Source organism: Chiroxiphia lanceolata, chromosome 6 (assembly GCF_009829145.1).
Source record: "Chiroxiphia lanceolata isolate bChiLan1 chromosome 6, bChiLan1.pri, whole genome shotgun sequence".
In the NCBI taxonomy this organism is placed as follows: domain Eukaryota; kingdom Metazoa; phylum Chordata; class Aves; order Passeriformes; family Pipridae; genus Chiroxiphia; species Chiroxiphia lanceolata.
In genome coordinates, this window is record NC_045642.1 from 19,751,827 (window position 1) to 19,779,779 (window position 27,953).

The 27,953-nt window shown below is 38.9% G+C and overlaps 1 protein-coding gene across 1 annotated transcript in view; it reads left to right on the forward strand.

Moving 5' to 3' along the window:
• Window positions 1-23,316, forward strand: part of EHF (ETS homologous factor) — a 33,438-nt gene extending 10,122 nt beyond the window's left edge. Inside the window, 12 exon segments of the mRNA XM_032692211.1 lie at window positions 7,871-7,970; window positions 10,425-10,649; window positions 10,652-10,669; window positions 10,990-11,049; window positions 13,384-13,452; window positions 13,539-13,607; window positions 16,457-16,516; window positions 18,879-18,892; window positions 18,895-18,976; window positions 18,979-19,018; window positions 19,020-19,069; window positions 19,902-23,316. Coding sequence (XP_032548102.1) covers window positions 7,874-7,970; window positions 10,425-10,649; window positions 10,652-10,669; window positions 10,990-11,049; window positions 13,384-13,452; window positions 13,539-13,607; window positions 16,457-16,516; window positions 18,879-18,892; window positions 18,895-18,976; window positions 18,979-19,018; window positions 19,020-19,069; window positions 19,902-20,005 — 888 coding nt within the window. The 5' untranslated portion in view covers window positions 7,871-7,873 and the 3' untranslated portion in view covers window positions 20,006-23,316.
• Window positions 23,317-27,953: the final 4,637 nt, after the last annotated feature.

Below are 27,953 nucleotides of genomic sequence, written 5' to 3' on the forward strand. Positions count from 1 at the left end.
AAGAGCAAAGGGAGCTTTTCCCATTATTGTGTTTCCAAGACTCTGTATCCCTGAGGCTAGCCTGATGAATCTATGACAAATGACTTCTAAATATTCAGGAAAAAATGGTTGACCCAAATTATCATGAACTTGCTGAGGTGGTACAGACAGTAATGAAAGCAGTGCCAACTCTGAAAAATAAAAAAAGAAAGCAGCCTGCTTTTTTTTGGCCAGTTTTTAGTGAATCTATCTACTTGTTCCAAAAATTCTGATAATACATTATTGGAAATATGACCAAACATCTATCACAAGAAATAAAACCTTTTCTTGACACACTTTTGCCTTAACTCTATGGCTAGCAATTTTATTAATATTGTACAGATCTGTGCACGAACTACTGCAAAAGGAGAATAAGGTTTTTGACAGTAAAATAAATTAGGATCCTGCTTTTTTCATATTCAAAAACTAGTGGCACGGCAAGAAGACACCCATCTAGCTTGTGATGTGACGAGAAAGCATGGATCTGCAACACTGGATCCTTGTTAAGTGACAGGTTCCATTTCACTGTTTTCTGTGACAAGGTAACATGACTATGGGTAAAATTTACAAAAGTACAAACCTTTGGTAGTTAGCACTGTCAGACACATCTATGCCTCGAGTCTGTTTGCTTTTGGTTTAGAAAAACAAACAAACAAACCCCCTCTCTTTTAAAAGTCTCCCTTTTATTTTCATTTGACTAATGAATGCCTTGAAAATTGAAGTCAGTTCATATGAAGACTATTGGGGAAAAAAGGGTCAGTGAAAAAAACAACCTATGAGACTTTGTATAACATCAAGTAATTTTTTTTTTGCATTCATAAAGTGAACTTTGTTCTCTCTCAAAAAGGAAGCTGAACTACGGTTTTGTCTTTAAATTACATCGTTAAAAGAGAGATAAGAACCAAACCCAAACCCTGGAGCAGAGGGATTGCTCAGATACAGATCTAGATCCTAACTTTTCTACCCAAGGTTCTCTTTAGTTAAAATATATATGCAAGATTTTGAAGCTTCCATATGAACATGTTAAAACAACCACCACATATCTCTTACAACAGTTGCCTTGTAGTGCATCATGAAAATAATATCTTCAGTAATAAAATATTCCAATCAAGCTTTATTTGATTTTGTTTATCATGATCCTATCTGTAATGTAGGTAAATGTTAAACACTCCTTTTCTATTCATCTTCCTTTTTCTGGTCTTTCAGTTTACCTTCATGTATACATTTAATATACAAGGTTCAAAGAAAACAAAAGAATAAACCAAACTCTTCCTTTCCAAAAGCCCACAACAGTAAATGATCTAGGTCTCAGTGTAGTCTCTGAAAGCTCACCAAGAGTCAGTTTTGCACATGCAAAGGTGTGTTTATGCATATGAACCACAGTTGTATACACCAAAAATACAGAAGCATAGGAATGTGCACTTCAGAGAGGTGTAGAAGTGAAAAAGATTGGCCCCAAAGCCCCAAAATGGAATCCTGAATAAAAACAATATTGGAGATTATTTAGAAATTTTTTTTGTAATTCCTTGAACTTCACACTCATAGTGGGATTCAGTAAACACATTTCAGTACTATGGCCCAAAGGTACATGTGATGGACTAAAAATGAAATGCATCAAATGCTTGGCATGTTTTACAACAAATATTGAATGTGATCAGAGTGTTTCTTTGTATGAACTTTCTTCAAAGCTCTCTAAGATTTTGCAATTCTATTAGTGGTGAGTCTTGAGGTTATCATCAAATAGGGCAAGCTGTATGTGCTGTCATCTGAATGGTACTTTGAAGGTCATAGCAAAGTGGTTCAAAGTTGAGCTTTTTGTTGTGAAGCGAATCCCTGCGAGTAATCCGCCTGCAAATAAATTGTTTCTTTTGAGCTTCTCTCTGCTTTATAGCCACTAAACCAAAGGTATGGAAACAAAGCAGTATGTGATGGCTACATGTGGATCTATGTGGCCAGAAGAGATGCTAGCACACTGCAGAAAAGTTTCATATCTGAAACTGAGCTGTGGCAAGGATGATATCTTATCTGGGAGTTTGGCACAAACACCAAGGATGAACCTGAGACCTTTGCAAATCAGGCAGATAAAGATCATAGGGTAATTTTTTGGGTCAGCCATAACTGTATGTATAGGTACACTGGCTCAGACTAAGGCCTTGAAGCCTTGGCAATAATACACATTAAGTGAAAGGAAAAAGAAAACCCATAACAGTAGATAACAGAAGACCCACTACAGAAGCTCACACCAAAATGCAAACAGGCTTTCAACATTCATATATTCATTTTGCCCTTACCACCACCAGAGATGTAAAATAGGTGGTTGGAATGCAAAGCAGCTAATTGATCATATACGTTAAAAGTACAATGCATTTATGTTTCCAAAGTAGCTGCGTGTGTAAAACAAGTCCACGTGCTGTGTTTTACACGTCCTTTGTTTCCGACGTCTTGAAAATTCTGCCCACTTAGCTATCTTTTCATTTTTCAAGAGAAGTATTAAAAATCCAGATTTTGTTACTCTGCAGCTGCAATTGTCACTTGGTATTATTTATTTTAGATTATTGTTTTAAGTCTTTGACTGTAATCCAAGGTGTAGTAATGATCTAAAATATTTAACATACTCTGTAGATACTTGTTCCATAAACTCCAAACCCTGAAAAGCAGGGATTGTGTCTTCACTGTGTACATAACACACTTCAAAGAAAACAGGCCCAGGTGAAATCTACATTTGAAGTTCAGCCATGATGGTAAAAGGGGAAAAATGGGGAAGAATCCCATAGGTAAATACGCCAAAAGAGATCCACCCTTTTGGACACGCCAGGAGGAGCTGCACTGAGCTTGTCTCAGCTAGAAGTCACTCTCAGACTTTACATAGCTCACAGGTGGAGTCATGGCTTAGCAGTTTCAGTCAATTTTGCCCTAGACATAATTTTTGTGTTTTGCATAGAGCACATGGCTTTAGAAATGAGAGGACTTTAGGCCACTTCCTCTACGGGCTCCCCCCTCCTCGCTCCCTTAATTTATTTCAGAGTCATGACATAAGCAACTATACAAATTGATATTAGAACAATCACTCTACTTTTACTACTTTAGGATTAATTCACTTTCTCTGTACTGCTTATTTGCTTTTCATTCTGTGCTCAGAATTTTCCTGTCATTTAATAGGAGCTGTTCTTGATAGATTCTGGTTCAAAGAAAGGAGAAACCCATTATATGGATGGTAAGACTTATTGGGTTGAATGTGGAAATGGCTATCAGAGTCACTTATTTTCAGAGCACACCTGTAGTGCAATAAAATAATTTGCATAGAGTGCACTATACAGTGTTCAAAGTTCAAGGATCTGTAAATATGTTTTTCTGCAATGCTGGATTTGCTCCATGGGCAGACCATGGCTCCTTGCTCTTTCCATTACTGCTATTTACTCAGAGTGGTCAGGTGGTCAAGGAAGGCAAGAAGAGCAGAGCAAATGACCTCCTGTTACTGCCAAGTTGCTGGTTGTGACTTGGCCAACACTTCTTCAGACTCTAGTGAGAGCTTCCACTAAGAGAAGCCTTCAGGGTTTAGTCTTTGAGTACCACCTGATATATTGAATACAGGTGAAAGATTATTTTTTTAAAATGGATTCATCCCTTCGAATAGGAATGACTCTAGAAAGAATTTTGCTGAAAGCCAATGCAGAATTATATTTAACTGTGCTGGTTGAGTAAAGTGTTATTTGCTTCCTCTCGTGTCTGTGCAGTGTTTCTAGTGGCATTATAAGTATATACTCCAGAGACAGCTCCTCTTCAGTGGAACAGAATGGAGATGTGTGTACAGTCACCTGAAGTGCACAGACATAGCGGAGTATGTGTATATGTATATGTATAAAAATACATGTGAGTATATACACGTATATAAATGTGCTTTCATTTATAATGTACCATGTCTTAGCAGAGGGACATACCTCAAGATCTTCATATTGTTTTCCAAAATCTCAGCTCATCTAGAACCCCTTTTTAGCATGGTTTCCTGAGGAAATGAGGCTTTTGTGGTTATTCGGTCTGTGTTTGGGCTTTTGCATTTGGCCTGTAACAATCTTTGAGTTTCATTGCCAATTTTAATTAAATTTGATATGGGGGTAGAAGTCCCAGAGATACGAAGTTTTTACAGGATTAATGAAAACTGGCTGCCAAGTATAGAAGGAAAATCCACTAATACTTGATCTGAAAGAAAGAGTGACGCTTGAGCTCACTCCTTTGAGACAATGAGATATTATGAATGCCCCAACCGTGGGAAAAACTTCAATCAGCACTCACATCTTACTAGACACTAGAGACTCCAACCACAAGATACACATTCATAGGAAACAAGGCTACATTAGTTCCACCATTCACTTTGATACATGGAATATAATTAAAAAAAAAACCTGAACATCTTATATGTCCTTCCCCTTGAGGTTTCACACCCTTTAACCAGGTTTGTCTGTACACCAGGGAGAACTGAGCATTTGGCCCTAAAGTAATGAAGAACACACTGCTTCCAGTATCCTGACTCAAAATCTTTCCAAGTGTGGGATGCGACACTGATATAAGCAAAAATCTTCTGTGAACTTTTAGCAAATAAAGTCATATTCAGGATGACATGAAGAAAATCACAGTTTAGTTTTGATACATGTTTTTGAGTATAATGCTGTATGGTTCCAAGCAAAGGCGTGGAAGTTATATTAGTAGGACTTTATACACCTCCTGAACAAAGTGCTAGAATGACTTCCAAATAAGCAACACCCTTGCATTAAGATAAAGGAGGTGACTTGACAGTTTTCAAGACACTAAAACACCTGTTCCTTGAGTAATACACAGAACAAAGTAAAGTTTGGGTTAAAGCTAAATCCAGTCCTGTTTCTATGATTAATGTCATATTCCAAATTCTCTCTCTCATACATAGTTGTTCCTACAGCTGATACTGAAAGTTATTCTGGTTGAGATAACCTATATAGCTTCCAAAGATGGGATGTGTTGATTGATTAAATTTTAGGGAAAGTTCCATACGCATTATCTGATAATACTACTAATGATGTTTATGATACTGTGAAAAGCAATTGTCTGCTAGACTGTGACAGGGAGAGAAATTTTAAAGGAAAATAACTGAAACACAAATCTAGGAGAAAAGCTATCAGAGTGATTCTATTCAGATCTTTAATGTGCGTTGGTTTTAGTTACTGCTGTGGTGAAAAAACTATGCAAGACACATGATTTAATTTATTTAACTATCCATAGCTTCAGTTGCCAAGTCAAAGTGTCATAGGATCTTTTGGTTTGGAAATTCACCTGATTAGTTATGAAGAAGGAAAAATGAGAGTTTACCTGAACTGAATTTTCAGGGCAAAATCGCACAGGAGCTTGAACATAGAAATAACTTCATTTCATACGGACACATTTTCCCAGACACATTTGTGTTTGCAAAAGTAACACTTATGAAAACTATGTAGAATTCCAGAAACCGCAGAAGTTGCAGAATACAAAACCACATAACACAATACTTGAAATTCTGAGATGGCTTCTGTAAATATGACTTTGGATTAATAGATTTAAACTGAACATTAAGTGCAAATTATAATTTTTTAAAAAGAAAGGAATTTACCAAATTGGGTTCCTAAGTGTATTTTGCTAATCTTCAAGTTTTATAGTTTTCCCAGAATAGCTGGTATTCTAGCTTACCTCTATTTGATACTGTAATAAGGTCTTGTTCATTAATACTTCATTCATTCATACCTAAAAATCTTTAATGATTAAAACCAAAGTTAAAGAAATAACTTGATACATCATCAACCTGTACAACCTCAGAAGTGTATGTATTGGCTGTCAAACATGCATTATTTCCTAAAAGTTCTTACACATCAAGTATATAATTTATATACATGTTTTATGCTGAACATCTTTATAATAGCTATATTAAATTAAAATCCTTCCTTACACCTTCTTCTTCACAAACTAAGTGAGGTCTTTATACAGGGCTAAAAAATGTCTTCTCTTCTAATTTACATAAATGTACTGACTGATATGATAGTCATCTTTTATTTGGCCACAGTGGGACAATATGTATCATACAAATCTAAACAGTTAATATTTTATAGCCCCGTATACCTACCATGAGAAATTAAATTCTCCTTGCTAGTGATCACTGAATTACACATTGGCTAGAATAAAAAGTGGAAAAGAACTGTTAAATCACCCCAGGTTTGATCTCGCCATTCTGCTTAGCTACTAAAAAAAAAAAAAAGCCCCTGAAATAGTTTATACTGTAAAACACCACTCCCTGTGATAAACTTCCTAAGGCTTTCGCTTTTTAAGCAGTTGTCAGTAACCTCTCTCTCTCTCTATCCTGTTCTAAATATATAGAGGGGTAGAGAAATGGGAGGGAAGAAAGAGATACTTGTAACTTTTAAGTTACATGATTTATTTTAAATGACAGAGCAAAATACCAACCCAGGTTGTTTTCAGGCTGTTCCCTTAAAACCAAGGCTGTAAGTGTTTTTGTTGTCTCCTTTTCTTCTACCAAAAAGCTGGCATGATCTCGTAGGGGGTCCGGCTGCGCTCTCAATGGAAGCTTTTTCATTAGCCTCAGTGGATAAACAGCCATGACTAGTGGCTTTAACCTTCACAAGTCCATTTTGTATTTCATAATCTTTTTAATTCCAAGGTGAAATCTAGTTGCGTGCACATGCCATCCTGATGTCTAATGTTTTGTTTTTATGGACTTTGTGGCTTTCGACAGAGAGAATATTTTTGAACAATGGTTTGGTTTTGTTGTTTGTGTGTGTGCTAGTGTTTGTTTTTATTTATATAACAATAACAATCTAAAGCCTTTATAATCTTTAATAAATAACTATCCACATCTCAAATAATGCCTATGGTTCTAATGTATATTTTTAAAATTTGCAACTTTCAACCACTGAAAGATCACATGAAATACCTGTCATTGGGGAATTTTGTATAGTTTCACTGGAATGATTAAGCATGTGATAAGTACGTGACATTTTCTGAAATATCATACAAGTAGGGGGGTTTTAAGTATAAAAAAATAAAGGACAATTTTTCTCACGGTACTAATGCTAAGATACATGGCAAAGACAGTTTGTGTCTCTTAAAAGAGGGAATGATGTCTTGGGGGTGGTGTCACTCCAAAATATCAATTCTGTTATAACAACGGCTGTCTCTTTTCTAAGAGCTCTGACTGTGTAATTTTTTTTTTGGTGATCTGAAATGTATGATCTGGAATATTTGTTACGAAGAACCCAGATCAGATAAGAAACTGACAAGATATTCCCTATAACACTACCTCCCTAGAGCATTATTATGTGCGTCCTTCTGTGTGAAGGATTTTCTGAGCATGGCTTGTAGTTGACAGTAGGGATTTGAAGTTATTGAAAAGTCTTTTCTCTCTCCTTAAAAAAAAAAAAAAAGAAAAAGAAGAAAAAAGAAAAGCATGTTTAAATCACATTTCTCTTTGAAAATGAAAAAAAAGTAAAACTATTTGGTATTTCATTTCTCAAAGCTTGGCAGTTTTCATGTATTGCTCTGTCAGGAGCCTTGTCTTTTCATTCGGCTTCTTTTCTGATTACAGATTATTCATTTATGGATGGGCAGCTGTAGAAACTTGCTTCTTGCATATGCAAATTAATCATGGTAATGTTTATCATAAGAAGATTTTGTGGCAGTAGAAAAGGGGTTGTGTCAACATGTTCTTGATTTCAGTTGTATCTTCTACAAATGGAATGGGCCTCCTTACTTCACCTTCGGAGGATTTTTTTTTTTTTTTTGCTATTTACCTCTTGGACTAGACACCGCTCACTAAGCAAGCTGTTTGGTTCACTTACAGATCATGATTTTGGAAGGAGCTGGCAGAATGAGTATCAATTCCAGCAGTAATCTACTCCACCAGCAGCCTTCCTGGACAGACGGATATTCCACATGCAATGGTAGGAGCAATTCAGCCACTCTGAGCCATGTTCTTTACGGGGAGCCAGGGGAAAGGGACTGCTACACCTTTAAGCATGTACAAGTACTATTTTCAGTAGTACTAATCCACTGGAGTTTCACTCCTGGTAACAAAAATTTCCTTTTGTTATTTTTTTAGTAAAAAACTGAACTTGCAAACCAGACCAGTTTATTGTTAAGTTCCTTACTAGTTCTTTTTCTTAAAATTAAATTGTGTTGAAAGTGCCAGAAGTTCTCTTTTCTCAGTCCAAAATTCTTTCTCTCTTACTTTACCCCTTCTACCTCCTCTGAACCTGCATTACTCTTCAATGCTAATCACCTCTCTGGCTTTCCAGGAGAATATTCGTTTTGCTGCTTTACTGTATTTGCTTTTTTCCACTCAAAGTACTAGATAGCTTTCTAATTAGACTGGCATTAGAGCGCTAGATAGCTTGTGACTTGAGATATTTTTTTTTCCTCTTGCTGTTTTCTGATTATATGTCTGTGTCTATAAAAATGTATTCATATGTATTCTCTCAATATAAAAATATATATATAAACCTCTCTCTCTATATATATATAGTACTTGGTATAATTTTAAAATTCTTTTAATTATTCAGTGGACAGGTAAACCTTAAAATCTAAGCAGAAAAACACACAATGCTGTTGTCCTTCTAATCCAAATAATGCTGCAACAGAACTTAAAATGAAAGTTCCCACTCAATGAAAGTCTTATTCTTTTTTGTGTGCAATTTCTAGATACACAGGAATACATCAACATGTACTTAATAAATGTGCTGATACGTCTGTAACAGAGTAATGCAGAAAAAAAGTCCTGGCTGACTTTCACTTTGCACAGGATTTTGTGAAGGGAAATGGTGGAGGTCTATTTTCAAATTTCCAGTGTGAAACTTGTCAGGATTCATTTAAGTTTTGGAGGGATAGGGACATCTAATCTCAGACCAGACTGCACAGTAATTCACGGCTTCACTTACTTTTACCTAGCTGCTTTTTCCTCTCACTAAAATATCTTCATTTACATTAGGATTCTAGTGGCCTCAGAAATTACTTTACCCTTCTGAAGTGATAAGAATACACATCAACCTCCTTTTTAGGGGATATTTGACAGTTTCATCAAAGCTGTCTCTGACATACCACACTCTTATAATTTCCACACTCATTCCTCAAATCCTTCAACAGGAGGATGAGAAACAGTCCTACAAACTCTCTAAGTTACTGACACAGGCCTTATTGGCTAATATTGATAAAGAAACCTAAGTAACTATGCTTTTTTTGTGTTTACCTGAAAACTAGCATCGTGCCCTGTATCTCAACTGAAGAGACCTGTGGTCTAGTGGCACCTGGGGGAAGGTGATTTCCTAAAATGTGCCAACTCTGTTGCCTGTGGTCCTCTAACAAAATCTACAGTGTTGTTAGCATTTCTCACAGCTGTGTGGTTAATCTTCTCCTAGGGCAGACTGGTAAAGACTGGTGCCATATCCTGAAGTGGGACTACTGCAGAGCTAGGCCATGGCAGTCTTTCCTCCTTCTGTAATCTCTCATTCCCTCAATCTTAAACTGTTTGTCCACTTGTGAACATTTTATCACACCATTACCTCTGCCTGACATACTCCATTGCCCTCCTTTCCCAAGAAATAAATTGCACTGAACTCTGTGAGGGCAGACCAAAGCAGTCCTGCCTTTGCTCTTATCTTACATAATTATCCTATCCCGATTACAATTTCTTTCATTTGCACACGTAAATTATTGTCGTGCAATGACATATGACTGAGAACAGTTTGAAAGATCAACAAGAAAAGATTCATTCTAAGAAGAAAACTAGGCAGCTTCCATAACTAAAAATGAGTTTTATAACTACATTCAGAAACCACCTTACCTTACTACAGCAATAACTGAATGCCAAGTCAGTCAGGAAGCTGTGGCCCATACTGACAGGCTTTACTGTGGAGCAAGATGAGAGAGCCTTAGCTTTTAACCTTCTTTGATTGAATCCCACAATTCGTATTCAATCCCTACAAAGTTCTTATTCAAAGAAAGTCTCCATGTCACATTATGAGAATTTTGCAAGGCTTTTCCATTTTCTCATGCACTAAAATTACTGGCTCACACATCCCTTTTCAGTAGTACTTCTGTAAGATGTCTCCTATCAAAGAATTTTGGTGTATTTAGCCAACACTACTAAATTCATTCCTGAAAATTAAGTCAGTGAAGAGATATGTAATGAAATAATTACCAGTTTTCAATTGGAAAACTGAGGCAAACCCCCCCCCCAACATCTTCTCCAGCAGTAGCTACTGAGTCAGTGTTAAGGACTGAGAAAAGTGTCTATATTTGCAGACTTCCAAGGCAATTAGCCATAGATCTTTATTGTTGATGACATATTGTCGATGACTATTATGCTGACAGAGACCATAAATACCTATTCTCTTTTCCAGTATCCAGTAGCTTCTATGGAACCCAGTGGCATGAAATACATCCTCAGTACTGGACTAAGTTTCAAGTCTGGGAGTGGCTGCAGCATCTCCTTGACACCAACCAACTGGATGCCAACTGCATACCTTTCCAGGAGTTTGATATCAACGGGGAACATCTGTGTAGTATGAGCCTGCAGGAATTCACTCAGGCAGCTGGGACAGCAGGACAACTGCTTTACAGCAACCTTCACACCTAAAATGGAATGGTAAATAGATATTAGACAGAGACACATGTACAGTGCTCTGAATTCTGAGATCTTCAGAAGCCACTCACATTCCCCAGAGACCTACCTGGTAGATCATAGTTGCTGTGTTTGCTATTCTGCTTATAGTTCTATATTTATTATAATGTTAAATTTTAAGATAGGACTTAAACCAGAATTCTGATGGACCAAGAGGAAAGGGTACGTTTCCTGCTCCAAAACTAGCCCTCTGGCTAGTTGTGGAAGTTGCTGCTTGTAGCTAACAACTTTGATTCTTCTGTACTCATTCTCATAGGTTTTATCTACCATATGCTTTCTTGCAGGCCAGTGTGGTAGTGATATGTACCAATCTCATAATGTCATTGTGAAGACAGAGCAAACAGGTGAGTGACAGTTGGGTAACTTGTCTTTTGATGGTGACAAAAAGGGGAAACTGTTCATTCCAAGAGAGAGATATCAAAATGACATTAAATAAAACAGAAAGTGTATCATGCAGAATTAAAGAAGTAACACAAATGTTAGTCAATATCTGCTTCTGAAGTTTTGGGTAACACCACATGCACATGGTCACTTTTCCTGCAGTATCAGCAGTCTACACTAATGGTCAGAGTTGGAATCATTAGCGGTGCTCAATGATGCAACTTTGTAGAGGACTTCATTCTATGCTTCATTCACCAGATTTCAAGACAACTATTTTAACAATATGTCCAGTTAAAAAAAAAAAAGGGAGAGAAAAATATTTTGTTATTAAGTTCTTTTAATGTCTGAAACACTAGGAAATTTCCCAACCAAACAACTTGGAGAGAAAAAAACCCCATTACATTTCAATTTCTTCATATGTTTCAAGGAAACTGAAATCTCTTTTCTAGTGTCTTCATTACTAGATCCCTTTGCTCACAGGACTTTGTTTCACTGAAGAAAGAACTTCAGCTTGGTTCAACTGTCCTCTTCAGGCACGATTATTTTCCTGGTTCCTTTGCCAGAGCACTGTCTTTCCTTGCCTGTCCATATCCAAATGCTCTCTATCCCTCTAGTTCCAGCCTCTCTGTATGTGGGTGCATTCAGGAGCCACGTTTTAATATCTCCTGGCAGAACAAGTACAGATCTGTTGCATGTGGCATCTCCAACAAATACTGTCAGCCAGTTTATCCAACTAACCTGTAGGAGCCCAGCCTCCCAGCCAGGGACACCATTCACCACCTCCTTGCAGCAGGCAAGCTTTGTAATCTGCAATCCACTCCTTGCCTGTGCCTGCATAGTATGGGTGATGCTCATGCAGCAGCCTTGCTGCTTGCCATAGAGGTAACTCTAGTAATCCTTTAAGTCCTGATTTATGAGATCTTGCTATAATATTACTTCCTACTACTACTAGAGGCACACAGTGCAGGGCAAAGTACCTCAGCTGCACATCCAGGAAAGGACTAACTGATATATGGTTCTCCTAGATATGCCGAATCAGGAGTGGCACAGTGGGGCTCTGGTGATGCTGATCACAGGCGGTGGGAGTGGGTTTTCTGCATGGGGAGGAGCAGGAATTCTGGATTGGGCTGCTGGGAAACATACTCCTTTTGAACTAGTAGGGACGGGGCTGGTGATTTTGAGGGGAAGCCTTCCTCATTCTGATAAACCATCACAGCTGCAAAGATATGGGCACTGAAAGAGGCCAAAATGGGAAGGAAAGCTGTCTCCCAGTGTTCTGGCTAGGTAAGGACTGTTTTCAGAGGCAACATTAGGCAGATCAGGTGTCTAAGCAAGCAAAGGGTGTGTGCTATTGTAGGAACGCAAGATCTGGGTGCCCAAACATGCAGCTATTAGTTAGCACGCCTGCAAAATTCCTATGTCATAAGTGGTAACTCAGCCAAACACAATGATTTAGCTATAACTCATTTTTGTTTTTTTGATTTCATTTATATGAACATGAGAAAAATTAGGTGTAACATAGATCTGAACTTTATATCTCATTCTTTCTGACCTGGTTTCAAAAGAAAAGGAGATTTTTAAGACTTCTGACCTCAAAAATGCACTGTGAAGAGAGTAATTTCCAGATCAACATACAGATCATAAAGACAATATTTTTGCTTATATTGATCCATATGACCAGAAGGTCACTAAAGACTATTCCTCTTTAATCATGAAGGTGGTTTTTAGGTTAAGGAAGGGACTTGATGTGCCTGGAATAAAATGGTCCTTCATCTAGGATGAGGCTTTGTTGTTTCTCACTATGCACTTAAGCATGAAGCTCTGTTTCAGAGACGACTTTCGAGTTCTACCATTACAGAAATAAATGCTCATCATAAGCATCCTTCTGTTTTAGTAGATATTTGAGAACACTTTCATCTCTATGGCACCAACGCACTGTCATAATTATGAGGGACTGAGAATTCAGGACTGGATTGGGTAGAATTAAAGTTGATCTGGCACAGGAAATGTCCTTCAAGGCCAGGCATAAATTAGTCAGGAAAAGGAAGAGGATATTACATTATTTCTAAAAGTCGGTGCTTTGTGTAAATACATTTGCCTAAATATGCAAAACCCCATCCATAATTTGAGTGAAAGGAAATAATTTTGTGCATAGCCCCTTCACTTCTTGGTTCCCTTGACAGCTCTTTTTTTTTTTTTTTCGCAAATTCCTAATTCCCTCAATGCTTAATATTTACCTCTGTGTTAAAAAATGTCCTTTTAGTGATCTGATTTTCCTTTTGGTCCTTTACTTTCAGATCCGTCATTAATGGTGTCCTGGAAAGAAGAGAATTATCTGTATGACAGTGGCTATGGTAGCACAGTAGGTAACTAACATCACTTCACGCATTTCTGAGATGGTTTTGTTGTTGTCTGAGGCTACTAGTTTAAATGTCTTCTTTTTAATTCCCAGAGTTATTGGACAGTAAAACATTCTGTCGTGCTCAGATTTCCATGATGACACCTAGTCACCAATCTTCTGGTAAGGAACTTGTAATTATATTTTTAATTGTTTGTCACTTGTCTCAGAGCTACCGACATGTAATAGTCTCTGTGGTCTTCTGTTGCAGGATTGAGTCTGAGCCTCCAGTAATTTTAAACCAAGCAATGCTGATTCTGACAGATTTATTAGCTGCCATTATTACAATAGCTTGGTTTAAAGAAATGTTTCTCTCTTCTCTATGTCAAGAGAAAGATGATAAAATAGTCTGTAATCTCCACATATCTTTTAAAGTATCTGAGTCAAAGGGGCAGATGTTGCTGTCAGAGAGACGAGATATTCCAGCTACACCGCACTTTTCTGTGGTATAGTAGGGTAGTATGGGCAAACAAGGGCCATATTCCTCCCCAGAAGTGGCTGTGTTTCTCTAGTGAGCCAGTGACTAATGCTGAGTAGGTAGCTGGGTTTGGGGCCAAGCTTTGGGTTGGCCCAGGGAAGCCATAGGGCAGGCACCAAGCCCTCTGCCCAACTGCACCAGCACAAGGGCCTCCCACTGGAGCCTGTCTCAGCTGATGGCAGGATGGTCACCGAACACCTCCTCACTTCCATGAGGGAGAGTTGCACTCTGCCCGCTAAAGAGCAAGAAAGAGCAAACCCATTTGCTGTAGTGCCTGGTGAAAGTCCACTCTGGTCACATGTGTCGGGGCACTCTGTGGGCCCTGTGCTGGGGGCAGGCACCAGGGATGGAGGTGAGAGAGTAAGGCAGTGGGAAAAGAGTAGAGCAGAGATAACAGGGGAGTGAGAAAGTGTGTGTGTGGGGGAAAGGCAGGTTCTTCCTAGGAGGCTGTTAAGCAAAGAGATCTGAGGGAGAAAGCGGTAGAAGTCCTGGGAGGATATGAAACAAAAGCAAAAGGGAGAAGAGAGAAAACTTGACCAGAAGAAAAAAAAAACCACCAAACCTTAAAAAAAAAACCCAACCAAACACTCTGTTTGCTTTCTCTGTTGTCTCCACCCACTCTCATAGATGGTTACTAGGATGTCAGAGCTCTCTGACATGGCTGGGGACTTGTCCAGATCCTGGCATGGTGTGTTTATCCTCTGACTGCTTAGCCTAGAGCTAGGGTGGCACGCCAAGGGCACAGCCTCCTGTAAAAACTAAATTTGTATATCCCGTAAAAAAATAGCTCATTCCTGAATCATATGCAAATAATGTGTAACCTTTTGTCAAAAGTTTTGCAAGACAGCTTTGTTGAAACTGCATCATAACTCTTTTCATCTGTCAGGCCCCAGTCTCCTAACATGGCATGATTGAAAACAGTCTCCATGTAGGAGCTGTGGCAAAGCAGGAGGCTATTTACACAGCTGAAATCCAGAATAAATCACTGGGTAGGCAGAAGGCAACTGAACTTCCAAGAATAAATCTCCAGCTAAGTAGAGCATAACAAACATTTGCACGCGAATTGTGAGATTTTAAAATGAGAAGGATTTATATGAGGGCAAATAAAGAACTGGGTCCTGCAGTCCTTACCTGGAATTCCCACAGGCATATAATAACATTAGGGGAATCATAATCTGAGGAAAGGCAGTGAAATAAGCTTCATTTTACTTCCCCCACACCACACCCCCCTCCAAGATGAGTGAGGTTCAGGCTGGTTCCTGCTCTTTGAGAATGGAAAGGCAAAATGACTCAGAGCACGTTTGCTGCTTGGGGGTCAAGGACAGTAATTTATCAGGCTTAGAATAGTAGAGGTTAGGCTTATCCCCACGGACTTGTTCAGTTGATGTTTCCAGTTATGTATGAATAAAGCAAGTGTGTGAATAACTTTGCATCTACCTTTTCACATGCAGTTATTGCAGTAGCTTGTGCAGATCTGACAAGTTTCTATGCAAATAAACATTTCCTGTGAGTCATTTTCCCATGCAAATGCCTGGTTTCCATGAAAAGTATGATAATTGTGCATTCATAGAAGCTGGGAAAACATGCGTGGGACCTTAAGCTTTGCTTTATGGGATTCAGGGACAAAGTATGCTGAAAACCAAACACAGAAGGGGCTCCCTCTCAGGACTATCCCACAGATTTTGTGAGACTTAGAGCAATCAGATGAAAGCTATTCATTAAGAACAAGAGCAGAGCCAGGCTGTGGTGGTTTGAGGGCGGGAGGGTTGAACGTGCAGACTGTGAGGTAGGTTACAGTCATGAACAGGCGGAACTTTTTTTTTCCATTTCTGAAGAAACACTTGTGCCAGAAACCCTACTCCTCCTCTGGCTGGCTGCAGGTGATAAAGTACCATTGATGAGAAATGGCTTGTTTCTATGGCTCTGAGCCACAGAAAAATATATGCACATCCAGCTGCCAAAAACTCCACTAGCGCAGCCCCTTTCCCCCCCCCCCCCCCCCCAAACAACAATGCTTTGCCAGTTCATTATGTTTTAGTCAGGTAGGTGTTCTGTGCATTGGTACCAGCACATACATTTCACATTAGATCATCTCTTCAGAAGCAAATAAGCCCCCAAAGATACGTGCTTCTGCAAAGGTCTAAGACATAATGGGACAATTCAGGATTCCTTTTATAGATGTGATCATCTTATTTTTCTCTCTCTCACACATAACATGAGGTGAGGTATTTGTTAATCAAATTTAGGTTTCAAAAGCCAAATGTTTACCTCTGCATTCATTCTTTATTCATCAATGGTCTCTTTGAGAAGTGTGCTGATTAACATATAGTAAAGAAAACAAAACTCTCCCTCCTCACTTAGATTACCTTCCGAAAAGTGATTATCTTTAAAAGAGATATTTGTTCTTTTTTGTGGTTTTATTTCTTTCAACCTGCTAGTCAATGGAAAGCCTTTAATCAAATTTACAAATAGACTTCATTTTCCTTCTCTGCAGACTCTTCAGATGCAAAAAAATTGCAAGATCATACCCCAAAGTCCCACACCAAGAAGCACAGTAAGTCAACATTCATGTTTATAATGATTGGTTAGTTGATTGAAGGAAAAAGAAACACATGAAAAGCAAATCCTTTTTGGAAGGGAAGAGGAATCATTTTGAAAGCAAAACTGGCTGGATTATTATTGTGATTGAATTCTCCAAGGATCTGACTGTCTAGTACTGTTGTTTGCATTATATGTGACTCAATATTGTTAAATTTTTCAAACTGTTTTTATCAGTGAGGGCTTATGGGGAAGCAACCAGAAACCAGCCCCTCTGCCCTATGTTGAGCTGGGCTGGTGGAATGAAGTAAAGGAATGATAAGGAAGACCTGGGACTAAATCTGGAAGGTCTGTGCATGGACACAGTCATGCTTATGCCTGTACCTGCGCCTGCCAGGTGCAGCATCCAGCACAGACCCTGCTCAGCATCTCCTTGCAGAACTTCTCATGCACAACATCCCAAGCAAGCACCTGCCCCTCAGTCTTGCCACCCTTCTTCTCCTCTGTTATGACTTTCTTTCCACTCCTCTCACCTGTGTTTTCTGTAATGTTTATTCAACCTGACTCTGAAGACAGGTTAGCATAACTGTGATTTCTGTACGTAGTTCCATTAATGTACTTTATTGAGATTTTTATGGTCCTGTGTAATTCCCTCTTTATAACAGAAAAGCTTAATATTAGTCCGTCACTGCATTTCATGGTATTCAGTTTCATTTTGTTTTGATACGGCCTCCAGATTATGTCTCTTCCTGACTCCTCTTCTTACACTATTCTGTCATTTGCCCAAACAGAACTCTAGAACTTTATATCTGCACGCAGATATCTCGTTTCTTTATTGTGTGTATCATAAAACTGTTAATGAAAGGATTAGATAGGACTGATCTGAAGAGAGACCTAGAGAACTGAAGTCTCCTGACTTGTTCAGCTTGGAGAAGAGAGGGCTGAGGGGTTCCCTCCTCATAGTCTATATCTTTCTCAAAAGGGCTGATCTCTTCTCTCTGATGACCAGCTGTAGGACATGAGGAAATGGAATGAAGCTGGACAGGGAAAGTTCAGACTGGACAATAAAGAAAGGTTCTTCACCCAGAGGGTGGTCAGTCATTGGAACAGGCTCTCCAGGGACGTGGTCACAGCAGCAAGCTTGACAGAGCTCAGGGAGTATCTGGAAATGCTCTTAGTTGTATGGCTCAGTTTTAGGAAGTCCTACGAAGAGCAGGGAGTAGGACTCAATGATCTTTATAGGTGCCTTCCAACTCGAGATATTCTACTATTCTAAGAACTCAGTCACAGCCTTGGCATACAGAACAGGTTACATTGGCAGTCTGGGCTAACCCCCTACGTTTCCAGTTTCTTCAATACTTCTCTGTATCATGACCATTAAGTATGTTTCTGATGTCCAGATAGGCTAGTTATTGGTTCTAGAAAAAAATTACAAGAACAAAAGAAAAATATTGTATTAGTTGACTGAAATCCATTTCTACTTATGTTGCACTGTATACCATTTTTGGGTTATCTTCACATCTTTGACTAGCTTCTTTCCTTCTTAATTTGGTCTAATTGCATACTTTTGAAGTTAGACCAAAGGACTGCTGTCTTTCTGGCTAACCTTGTCAGTTTGTTTGTTATTCTTCATTCATAAACTACTTCATCTGATTTGTTGCATTTTTTTAATCTTTTTTTTTTGTTTTTGACCTGGGCTTTCTGGTGCATCTCTATAGTAACTGTGGGATGTATTGTGTTTAAACTGGGAGGTCTATCTGCTGAACTTGCAGATCTGGTTTTGCCCTTTCTATACCATTGTCAAGCTTTTAATATGCTGTTCACATATAATTTTGGCTGGCCAGTTTTGTTACTGTCCCCGATCGCTCTACACCTTCTACTTACTCATTCTTGTGGAATGCATTTCACCTCCTGTGCCTTCTGTCTGTCTTTTAAGTGCATGGAGGTTCAGTGCCTGCTTCACAGTAAGCTTGGCTGTTTCATGTACCACACAATAATATCAGGTTAGATGTTGTGCTGTAGAAGAGTATCAGGAAAAATGGGTAAATGGATGAGGGGAAGGCTAAACATGTTCTCTTCAAGGCAGAAAGAGTGCAAAGGCAGAAGGAAGCAGTGGGTGGTTGGACTCTGCTTCCTCTGCTTGCCAGGGCTCCTACCTGCCTGCCAAAGGGCTCAGACTGCCTGAGGCTGACACTTACCTCCAGCCTCAGTGTAAGGCCTGCCAGTGCTTTTTGCCTATATATCTCTGAGACAGGGGTCCTGCACCCCAGAGCTATGGCCTGCCCCTCCTGAGTGTTCACCCTCTGCAGATGACATAAAAATGGCAATTATAGCCCAGAAAGCTCCTGAGACACTCCTTCCCTCCTTTCCTCTTTCAGACCCTCGAGGAACCTCAATCTTTGGGAATTTATTCGAGATATTCTTCTCAATCCTGAGAAAAACCCAGGACTAATCAAGTGGGAAGACCGGTCAGAAGGCGCTTCAGATTTTTAAAATCTGAAGCTGTGGCTCAGCTCTGGGAAAGAAGAAAACAACAGCAGCATGACTTATGAGAAACTCAGCCGGCTATGAGGTGAGCTGAAATGGTTGCTGAGGAAGACTGCAGCACATAAACACACTAGCTGAATGGAGAATCTGTTTGACGTTTAAAAGTGATTTGTCAACAGCATCAGTTTGCTTTCTTTGACAGCTGAATCTCCCCCAGTAATTCTGACATTGTAGGATTATATTCTTCTTTGTCTTTTCTTCCTCTCCTGTTTCTATATACTATAGTATATATAACATAAACAGTTGTTTATATATATATATACATTCCATTGCCCTCCACCCAAACAACAAAAGTAGGAAGGAAACTTTGTTGCAGAAAGCTAAAAGTTCACCTACTACTGAACTGGGGAGGCTTAAATGGCCCAGTAATGGCCAGAGACCTCGTTATTTCAGCAATGTTCAGAAAACTGGTCATATCCCAGAGCCATTATCTAAAATAGGTTTACAAATTCTATGTTAGGACTTTCTTTCCTGTTCGATTTAACATTTCAGCATATTTCCATAATCTCTGGAAGTTGAAAATGTACTTTTAAATGGAAGCTGAGGTTTTTTCCTGGTCTGATTTCAAATCCTTGCTTATCTGGAAACAAATTCCCATGGATAAGAGTGTGTGTATAAATATAGCAATATGCTTTTACCTTATATATGGTGAACTTCGAACTCAGAAGCTAATCAATAGAAGTAAAAAGAAGACTTCCATTTTCCCTTCATTTTCCTATACCCATATATAGGTATAGACATATCTCTCAACAGAAAATACTTTTTAACCAGCCGAGGGATTGTCCAGTTGCCAGTGGCCTTTTAGCACTACAGGTGAATTTACTCTTAAATTTTTCTTGTATGTTTTTATTTTAACAGATACTACTATAAAAGAGAAATCCTGGAGCGTGTGGATGGTCGGAGATTAGTATATAAATTTGGAAAGAATGCCCGTGGTTGGAGAGAAAATGAGAATTAAATATATCAAGAAATAACATTTAAAACACGTGGATGTAAATATTCAAAGACTATTTTCTTATATTTATGTACCAAACTGGGGTGAAAAAACAATTCTACTTCTGTCGGGAAGAAAGAACATTATCATTATTGGTGTTAAAATTATTTTATTTGAAGTAAGTCCTGTATGGGGAAAAAATGTACACAGTTTCTGTGATATAAGTTAACATTATAGAATTACGATTATTTTTCCCTTCTTGTGAAGTTTCCTCTTTTATTTTTTAAATCATACAGGCATAATGTGATTTATGAGTCATGAAAAGAAAGGGAAGGAGCTAAATACTAGGGCATTTAGGGAGTATGATAATCCACTTTGGAAGGCACTACAAGTGGAGGAAACAGTAAAGCATCTCTGAGCCAAGTAGCGTTCTTCCATAGTCAGCTGGTTTATAGCTTTCATTGGCCAATACTACTTGTTCCTTCCCTTCTCTGATTTCTGAGTGTTTTAATGCTTTGCTGGCTTTCAGCTGCTTGTTGAATTAGACAGTGGGTTCCTCTTCAGTTGGTTTATCACAGCCACAGAAAGCAGTGGCTCAGCAAGGTGGCTGTCAGCATTTATGTGGAGAACCCATACTACCTCCAGCACTGCGACCTTCTTTTGCAGGCAGAAGTTTAGGACCAGACCTTACCTGCTATGGAGTATCCTAATCTCCAAAGAGTATCCAGCTCATCCCAGGAAAAGGGCTATTTGTTTTAACTAATATCTTGGAGGTGAACTGCAGGAAGGGAGTCAGTCTTGGGGACCAAAAGATATTGAAGGAAGATGATTGTTTTCTGACTATGCAAACTTACCAAAAGGCACTGTTTTCCCAGTAGGAATATTTATAGTCCTCTCATGCTCTTGCACTGCTAATTAAAGCATTCAAATCCATGCCATGTAGAACTGTGAGGAGATGGGCAAGCAGAATATATGTTAGTCCCATGACATGAGGAAGTGGTCTGCAGTTTCTTCAAGTTGTATGATCCTCCTGGCAGGTCAAGTCTCACTTGGACAGATACTTTCAAGAAACCTTTGAGAAATGCAAAAAACCCCTTCGTGTAAAATATTAGTTTTCCCTTTGCTTTTCTCAGGTCTAACTCTGTATTGTATTTGTATTTGTCAGCTGTGTTTGGAATTCTTGGTTGGAGAAAAACCCGTCAACATAAAGACATTGAGATTTTGGGGACATTCAGATCTGGGTCGGTATTTGGGCTCATCTCTAGCAGTGCTGTGCAGACACAGTATGTTCATTGGCAGCTTTTTCTTTCTCTCTCCACAAATGCTTCCTGCTGACACCAGCCACATGCAGGACATGGGGAAATAAAAACTAGAGGAGGCAGCACTTCACCAGGTCACTGAGTACATGAGATGTGGGAGTTGAGAAACAGGATTTTCTTGGTGATGTTAACAGAGGTAAAACCAAGATCAATACCAACTCACTTTTTCAGGGATGGGGACTTTGGAAAACAATAACAAGGGCTGAGAAGTCCAAGATAAAAAAAGAAAGAAAAAAATTAAGATTAAGAACATTAAATCCGTCCAATATCCATTTTCTCAGGAGTCCCTTGGGTTTGAATCTGTATTAGCTTGAAATTCAGCAAGGTACAGCTGGAGGTTGCAGGATATTCCATTTTTTGTTTGTCTTGAAAGGAAATAGAGATGAAACCAAGAGACAACAGAAGTATCATATAAAGGTTATAAAAATGTGCTTAGCAACAATTTGTAGGCAAACATGAGAGCCTAACTTGTTATCTACACATGTAGGGCATGTTAAACAGTAACACCGCCTCCTACACTGTGTATGCCAGAGCCATCACCATCAATTACCCATACATGACAATTTTTGCTTTTCATAACCTGGGTGGAGAGAGGTTCATCTTATTTACAAATCAAATAATAAGCCTGTGTACTTCAAAGCATTTTTTTCTTTCAGTCTCTTCTTTTTTTTGACTGACTGTGCCAGCCTTGCTTGCTTTCACGCAACTCAATTAATTTCCTTTTTAGCTTAATTTGCTACATTCCACTTCCTTTACCATAATTTTGTAGTTCATATAACAAGAATCAGGCCTCCAGATGAGGAGAGCACTTTCACTTTGCTCCTAAGATCATTTCTTCCCCCCACCTGATGATTATTTGTAGCCCTTTGCTCCATGCTCTCCACACCACATCCCAGTCCAACCTTGGGTGAAAATCTGAAATCAGTGGTACCATCACAGATCTGCAATATAGTTGTACCTTACCTCAGGTTAACGTATATCCAACAGCAACTGACTATAATACCTTCACAAACCTGCTTTTTACCTGATCTCTCATGAAATTTCTTGGGAGATAAAATGAACCAGTGATACATGAGTGTCACCATTTGGTTGCTGAGCTGTAGCGAAACCTGCTTTTAAAGGTTTTGAAATATAAGGCTTTATTTAGAAGCATACTGTACAAATGTAGAGAGTGATTTATGCTGGGGTGCAGTATAAATGTGTCTTCCACTGTCCCATCTTTCAGCACGTGGAAATCATGCAAGTTTCTGTTTCCACTCTGCAGAACTTTTCAGACTAGGTACTTGTCATTCAGCATTACAATAGCACAAAGTTGGAATAGAAGACAGCCAACATTTACTCTGTTTTACAAATATATTAGCCTTTGCCTAAGACAAACACAAAGGACTGTTTAAAAATTACAGTTCTTACCAAGGACAGATACAACCAGCCAAAGAGATTCTTTTATCAGACCTAAGCAAACGGAGAAAATGAAGAGATGAATTTTAATGTAAATTGCTATTTAGACAAAAAGCATTCTGATTGCTCTTATACTTTATATTTCAGAGGCTGAGCAATCATATTTTCAGATGTCTCCTTTAAGTTAGCTGCTGCTGAACTGGTAGCACCATGTGTATAGATTTTTATTGTACCATAATTTTTCATATGTATAAAGCTCTAGATAGGAAAATATATTGTATTTATACAGTTACATGCAAATCACAATGTCAAAGGTGTTGGCATGAGCACTCTCAATATTTTCTGCACAAAAAACATTCCTGATAAACTGTATGTAGGTTGTTGAACTACATAGACATTAAAATGTTTAGTTAAATTTTCGTCTTTCTGCAGCACATTGCATAATTCCTGCTTGCTTCTCACAGCATCATCTTCAATGTCTACGTGTGGCAACAAACCCAAGCTAGATATTTCACTATTGCCATTGTAATCTCGGCTTGGAGATTATATATTCACAAAATGGTTCTAGAGACTGTTTCTATTTTTGTGGATATTATATAAATTCAAATAAAACACTCATGAAAGAAATGTTTGATTAATGTTTATCTTTCCTTTTTGTGTCTTGAGATTGGAAGCACCCAGTATGAATTCTTCAGTATTGAAGAATATTCAATATTGACAAAAGGACTGATGTAACTACCACAAAATCCAATAGCTTAAATTTACTAATATGTTGAATAGCTCGTCTATTGTGAAGATACTGGATTTCCAAACCTGTTTTATGTCTCACAGCCCTCACTGAAATAATGGATTATGTCAACACAGCTAGATTGCCTTTCTTGTTTGGCTGCTAACTTGACAAAGGCCTTACTTCATCACTGATTTTACTTTCAAGGTGTTTTGAACTGAGTGCAAGGGCTGGGCTGATTAAGGATGCTGTTACTCACATTAAGCATTTCCTTTACTGAATCAAAGCAGCTAAAGCTATGAAATCTTGTCCTTCATGTTATTTTTCCATCTAAGTGGTGGCTACAGAAAGGGAACATCTATCCTGATTTGGTCTGCAGTTTGAGGTAAAAAAAGTGAAAATCCTTATAATTAAAAGAAAGTCAAAGTAGACCCATGTGGATTGTATCTGCACTCTGTGTGGGACTGTGGCTGCATCAGTAGGCTGTGAGAGTGTAGAGTGTGGTTCTGCAATGAGCCAGCCTGTAGCCCCTGTGGTTGCTGGGTTTGGTATCCCAGGCTGGCAGCATGACGTGGTGGAGTGTGGCATGCCTGCCACAGTGACCTGTACTTGTTGTTGTGCCAGCAGATCTGGAGTTGGGCTTGAACCTCAAATCAAGAACTTCACTGCAATGGGGCAAATCACACCATCATACTCTTTAATCTGCAAATGTGCTTAATTTTAAGCTAATGATTCTACTGCATTTGAAGTTATGTATATGGATGTTTGAGGATGGCTGTTCTAAAAACATTCAGTCTATACTGAATTAGCCTGTATTTGAACGCAGAATTTCAAGGGGCTCCAACATTATGCCCACATTAATAGGAGAATAGGTTTGAATTTTAAACACAGGCACAAAACCCATGTTTAAAATGCAAAATGAGGCCCATGTCCTGAAAGGGTGATCATATTTTGAGAACTTCAGAGTCCCAAGCCAGGTTTCAAAAGGAATTGGAACTGGATTTCAGACAAGTTCAGACTGAGTTTTGAATAAGCACACAGCTGGTTTTCCAGTAAACATTGGAGCTTTTGTTTCAAGGAAGCTGAGGCCAATATTTGAGGCAAATGAGAATATTGTTTGGAAACAGGTAAACAAATGCACATTTAATAAATAAATTAAAACAAACAAACAAACAAAAAACAACAAACCAAAAAACCACAAAAATCCCCAAGCAAACCAAAATGCTTATTTGGTTGTCACTTAAAATCAAGGAAAACTTCATCTTTCAGCTGCAATCTAAGGCCATGTGAAATAACAATTCAAGGCAAAATTCAGAGTTTGCAAATCATATGTAAATTGAGAATAAGTAATAGGAGTACTGTAAATAGAGTAAACCTACATCTAAACACGATACAAATTTGTGTGCAGGTCTGCATCAAGGACAAGTGAGAATTGATTCAGGTAAGTGAAATCTGGTACTGCAGAGAGATGAGTAATTAAGAGTTACCAATACTAATAGCTTCCAAGAAGTATAAGTGGGTTAATTATAATAACCTGAAAGACAGATTATCTATCTAGATTTTCAGCATATGCTCCCTTGCTGATGGAGCTTTGCACAATGTAGTCTAAGTCCTAAAATTTGTGCAAGCCAAGAATTTCCCTCAACCATCACCCTTTCCTCAGATATTTAGATCCTTTGGTTCACCTACATGTTAGAGAAAACAATAGGGAAAATAAAAAATAAAGTAGGAGGAAGAGACTGAATAGATGGCCAGGTCTTAATGCACCCAACAGTTCTGTGTGGAAATACAAAGGCTGTATGTGCAAAAAAAGCTAATGACATCCAAGTCACTCTATTTCTAGTCTTTCCATCAGAGGCTGGTTTCAAAAATTAAACTTAAATTAGTGTTTACAAGTCTAATTATGACTTTAAGAAGAAGAAACTATAGCAATATGTCTATGTACACTGTATCATCTTGTGTGCCTCAAAAAATTAATTATGAAATGACTGAAACACTATTTCTGCTGAAGAATTTCCTCCTTCTGTATTCAATATGGTGTGATATTCTCTTTGCTTTCATCTTGGTTTGAAATTCAAAAATAAGATTCAGTCTCAACATAGGGAATGAAGAGGGAAATGATGACCTGTAATGTTGAAGTAGGCAAACTGTAGCTTCTTCTTCCTAAGCTTTTTCGTTCCTTGTTTTAGCATTTTTACTGTCTCTGGGAACAAGGTGTGAAACTGGGGATAAATTTCAGTGTCAGTGACACATCTTGTGAATTTTGCAGAGGAGCCTCCCCGTCTCGCTCTAAGAGTGGTGAAGAGACCTTCAGAGGATGAAGACTGAAAGCCTCCTTCTTATAACTGAGGATGTTAAGAGGATGAACACAATGCCTTGCACCCTGCTTTCTAAAGCTCCTTTCTGAATCTTGAAAGCTTTGGACAATAATGCAACCTTCAGCATTGTGTGGCAAGGAGATTATTGCTCTTCACAGCCCACTAGGAAAGGCTGCAGGATGGCTCCATAGCAACCCATGGGTGAGGAGAAGTGCTGTGTTTATTCAGGTTGCAGTTCCTGGAGACTGTAGGATTCACTGTGTACAAAGGTCTAATTCCAGTGTACATCTTCATCTCCTGCATTTCTCAGATGTGCCAAGCAGATGTAGGGTGAAGATTTTTAAGAATGCATCCCAAATGCTTCTATGAATGCTGCAGAAAGGTCAGAAGATTATTGGGATGGTTGAATCTCCTGGAGGTGATGCTGCCATGAGGATGCTGAGACACAGCTGTCCACTGGATATCATGAAGGAATCTGGGAGAAAGGACTGCACCTTCTTTAAGTCTTGTCAGTTTTTCATGCTATTTGTCAGATTCTGCCTCCAATTTTTTCTCACATCCACTTTTCCCAAGTTTTGTGGTTATAACATTGATGGCTCTACCCACAGAACATGTGGGATAGAACAGACTTTGTCTGTCTATCTTTTGAATCACCTTTCATGGGCTAAGACTAAACCAGCCCTCTATAGGCTGTGAATTTGCCAAGCAGGGGAAATTTAAAAGTGCAACTCAAATCTGTAACTAGGGGCTCTCTCAGTGAGTCACTGAAGTTTGGAGAGAATGGAGGATCACACCACAGGTCTGATCTTGCCCAGTTTCCTGTGAACTATGATACTTCTCAACACAGCCATCCCATGAAGCCTGTGCCTGAACACGGACAGAAGGAGAAACAACATTCACCACCAAAGACTCACAGACTGGAATCTTATGCTATCTAAGATTCCTGTATTTTCAAAGAAAGTTTAAATAGACAGACAAGTAATTAAAAAAAAAAAAAGGGAGAGGGGAACACCTTGAATTTCATCCTTCTCATGGCAGATAGAATCATGATGTCTCAGGTAATTAGCTTTGCCTAAGATGATGATCACTCATTTTTGGAGTATATAAAATCTATGAGTTGTGATGTGAGGCAACCTGCAACTCTCTGTGCATCCTTCTAGAATTCCTTCTGTACTCTTATATCTCTCTCTAAATCATACCTCCTCTCCTGCAGAAAGGCTCACCAGAGCTTATCAGATTCAATTACTGCTGTTCATATCAATGTTCTCATGTGAAACCAGAATACAAATAAGCCAAGCTCCATACCCCCAAACAATTACAAATGCCGATGATTCACCAGTTATTCATGCCAAACCAATATTTTTCAGTATTTTATAGTTCATGAGTGAAACATTTCAGCATGTTCAGACTGAAATCACTGGCATGCCAGAAGGCATCTAATGGAGAAGGGCACTCTGCATGGGGACTCATTGAGCTTTCAGCAGCTGTCGTGCAATCACATGTTTTGTGGACCCTTTTTACTTTTCTCGTAGGTATGGAGGTGAGGGGATAGTAGAAGTTATATTTACTTTCAAGAAACTTTTGAGTTAGACGATAAAGCTAATCCAATTATTACTTTGCTACCACTGTAAGATGGACACACTTTGCCCTCCTACCACCCCAGACTTTTCTCTCAACTAGACTCCCGCTGTGACCCTGCCCAGCCCTGCTGGTCCCCACAGTTCAGAGGCTGTGCAATGGCCTTACAAGCTGATGCACTTGTGTAGATCTCTGACCAAGCTGGTACAAGTGAGCAAGGAAATCACCCTAGTGTATCAGCCCCTTTCACACACGCCATTGTCAGCAGCTGCAGACGAGTGGTAGCATGTCACATGGAGCAGTTCTTTAATTTTGCTATAAAAACTGGGATTAGGGTTGACAGTGCTGAAAATGTGGAGGACTGCAACAAATTTTGAGGCAGACAATCACCCTTTAGCTCTCCAAAGCCTGAGCTTACTACTTCGGTGAAGAAAAGTCATTCACATGCCGGGCTGTGTGTTTCTACTGGTGAGGAGCAATCCAGCGCTAACAGATTCAGGGAGCAGAATAGGAAAACCCATTTTCAGTGTCCCATGGTCAGAGCAAGGACTGTCTCATCTCAGGTATGTTCTGTTGCCATAAAATTTGGTCTCTGAAAAGTTCTAATGAGACCTGCCTTTTGTCTTGATTTC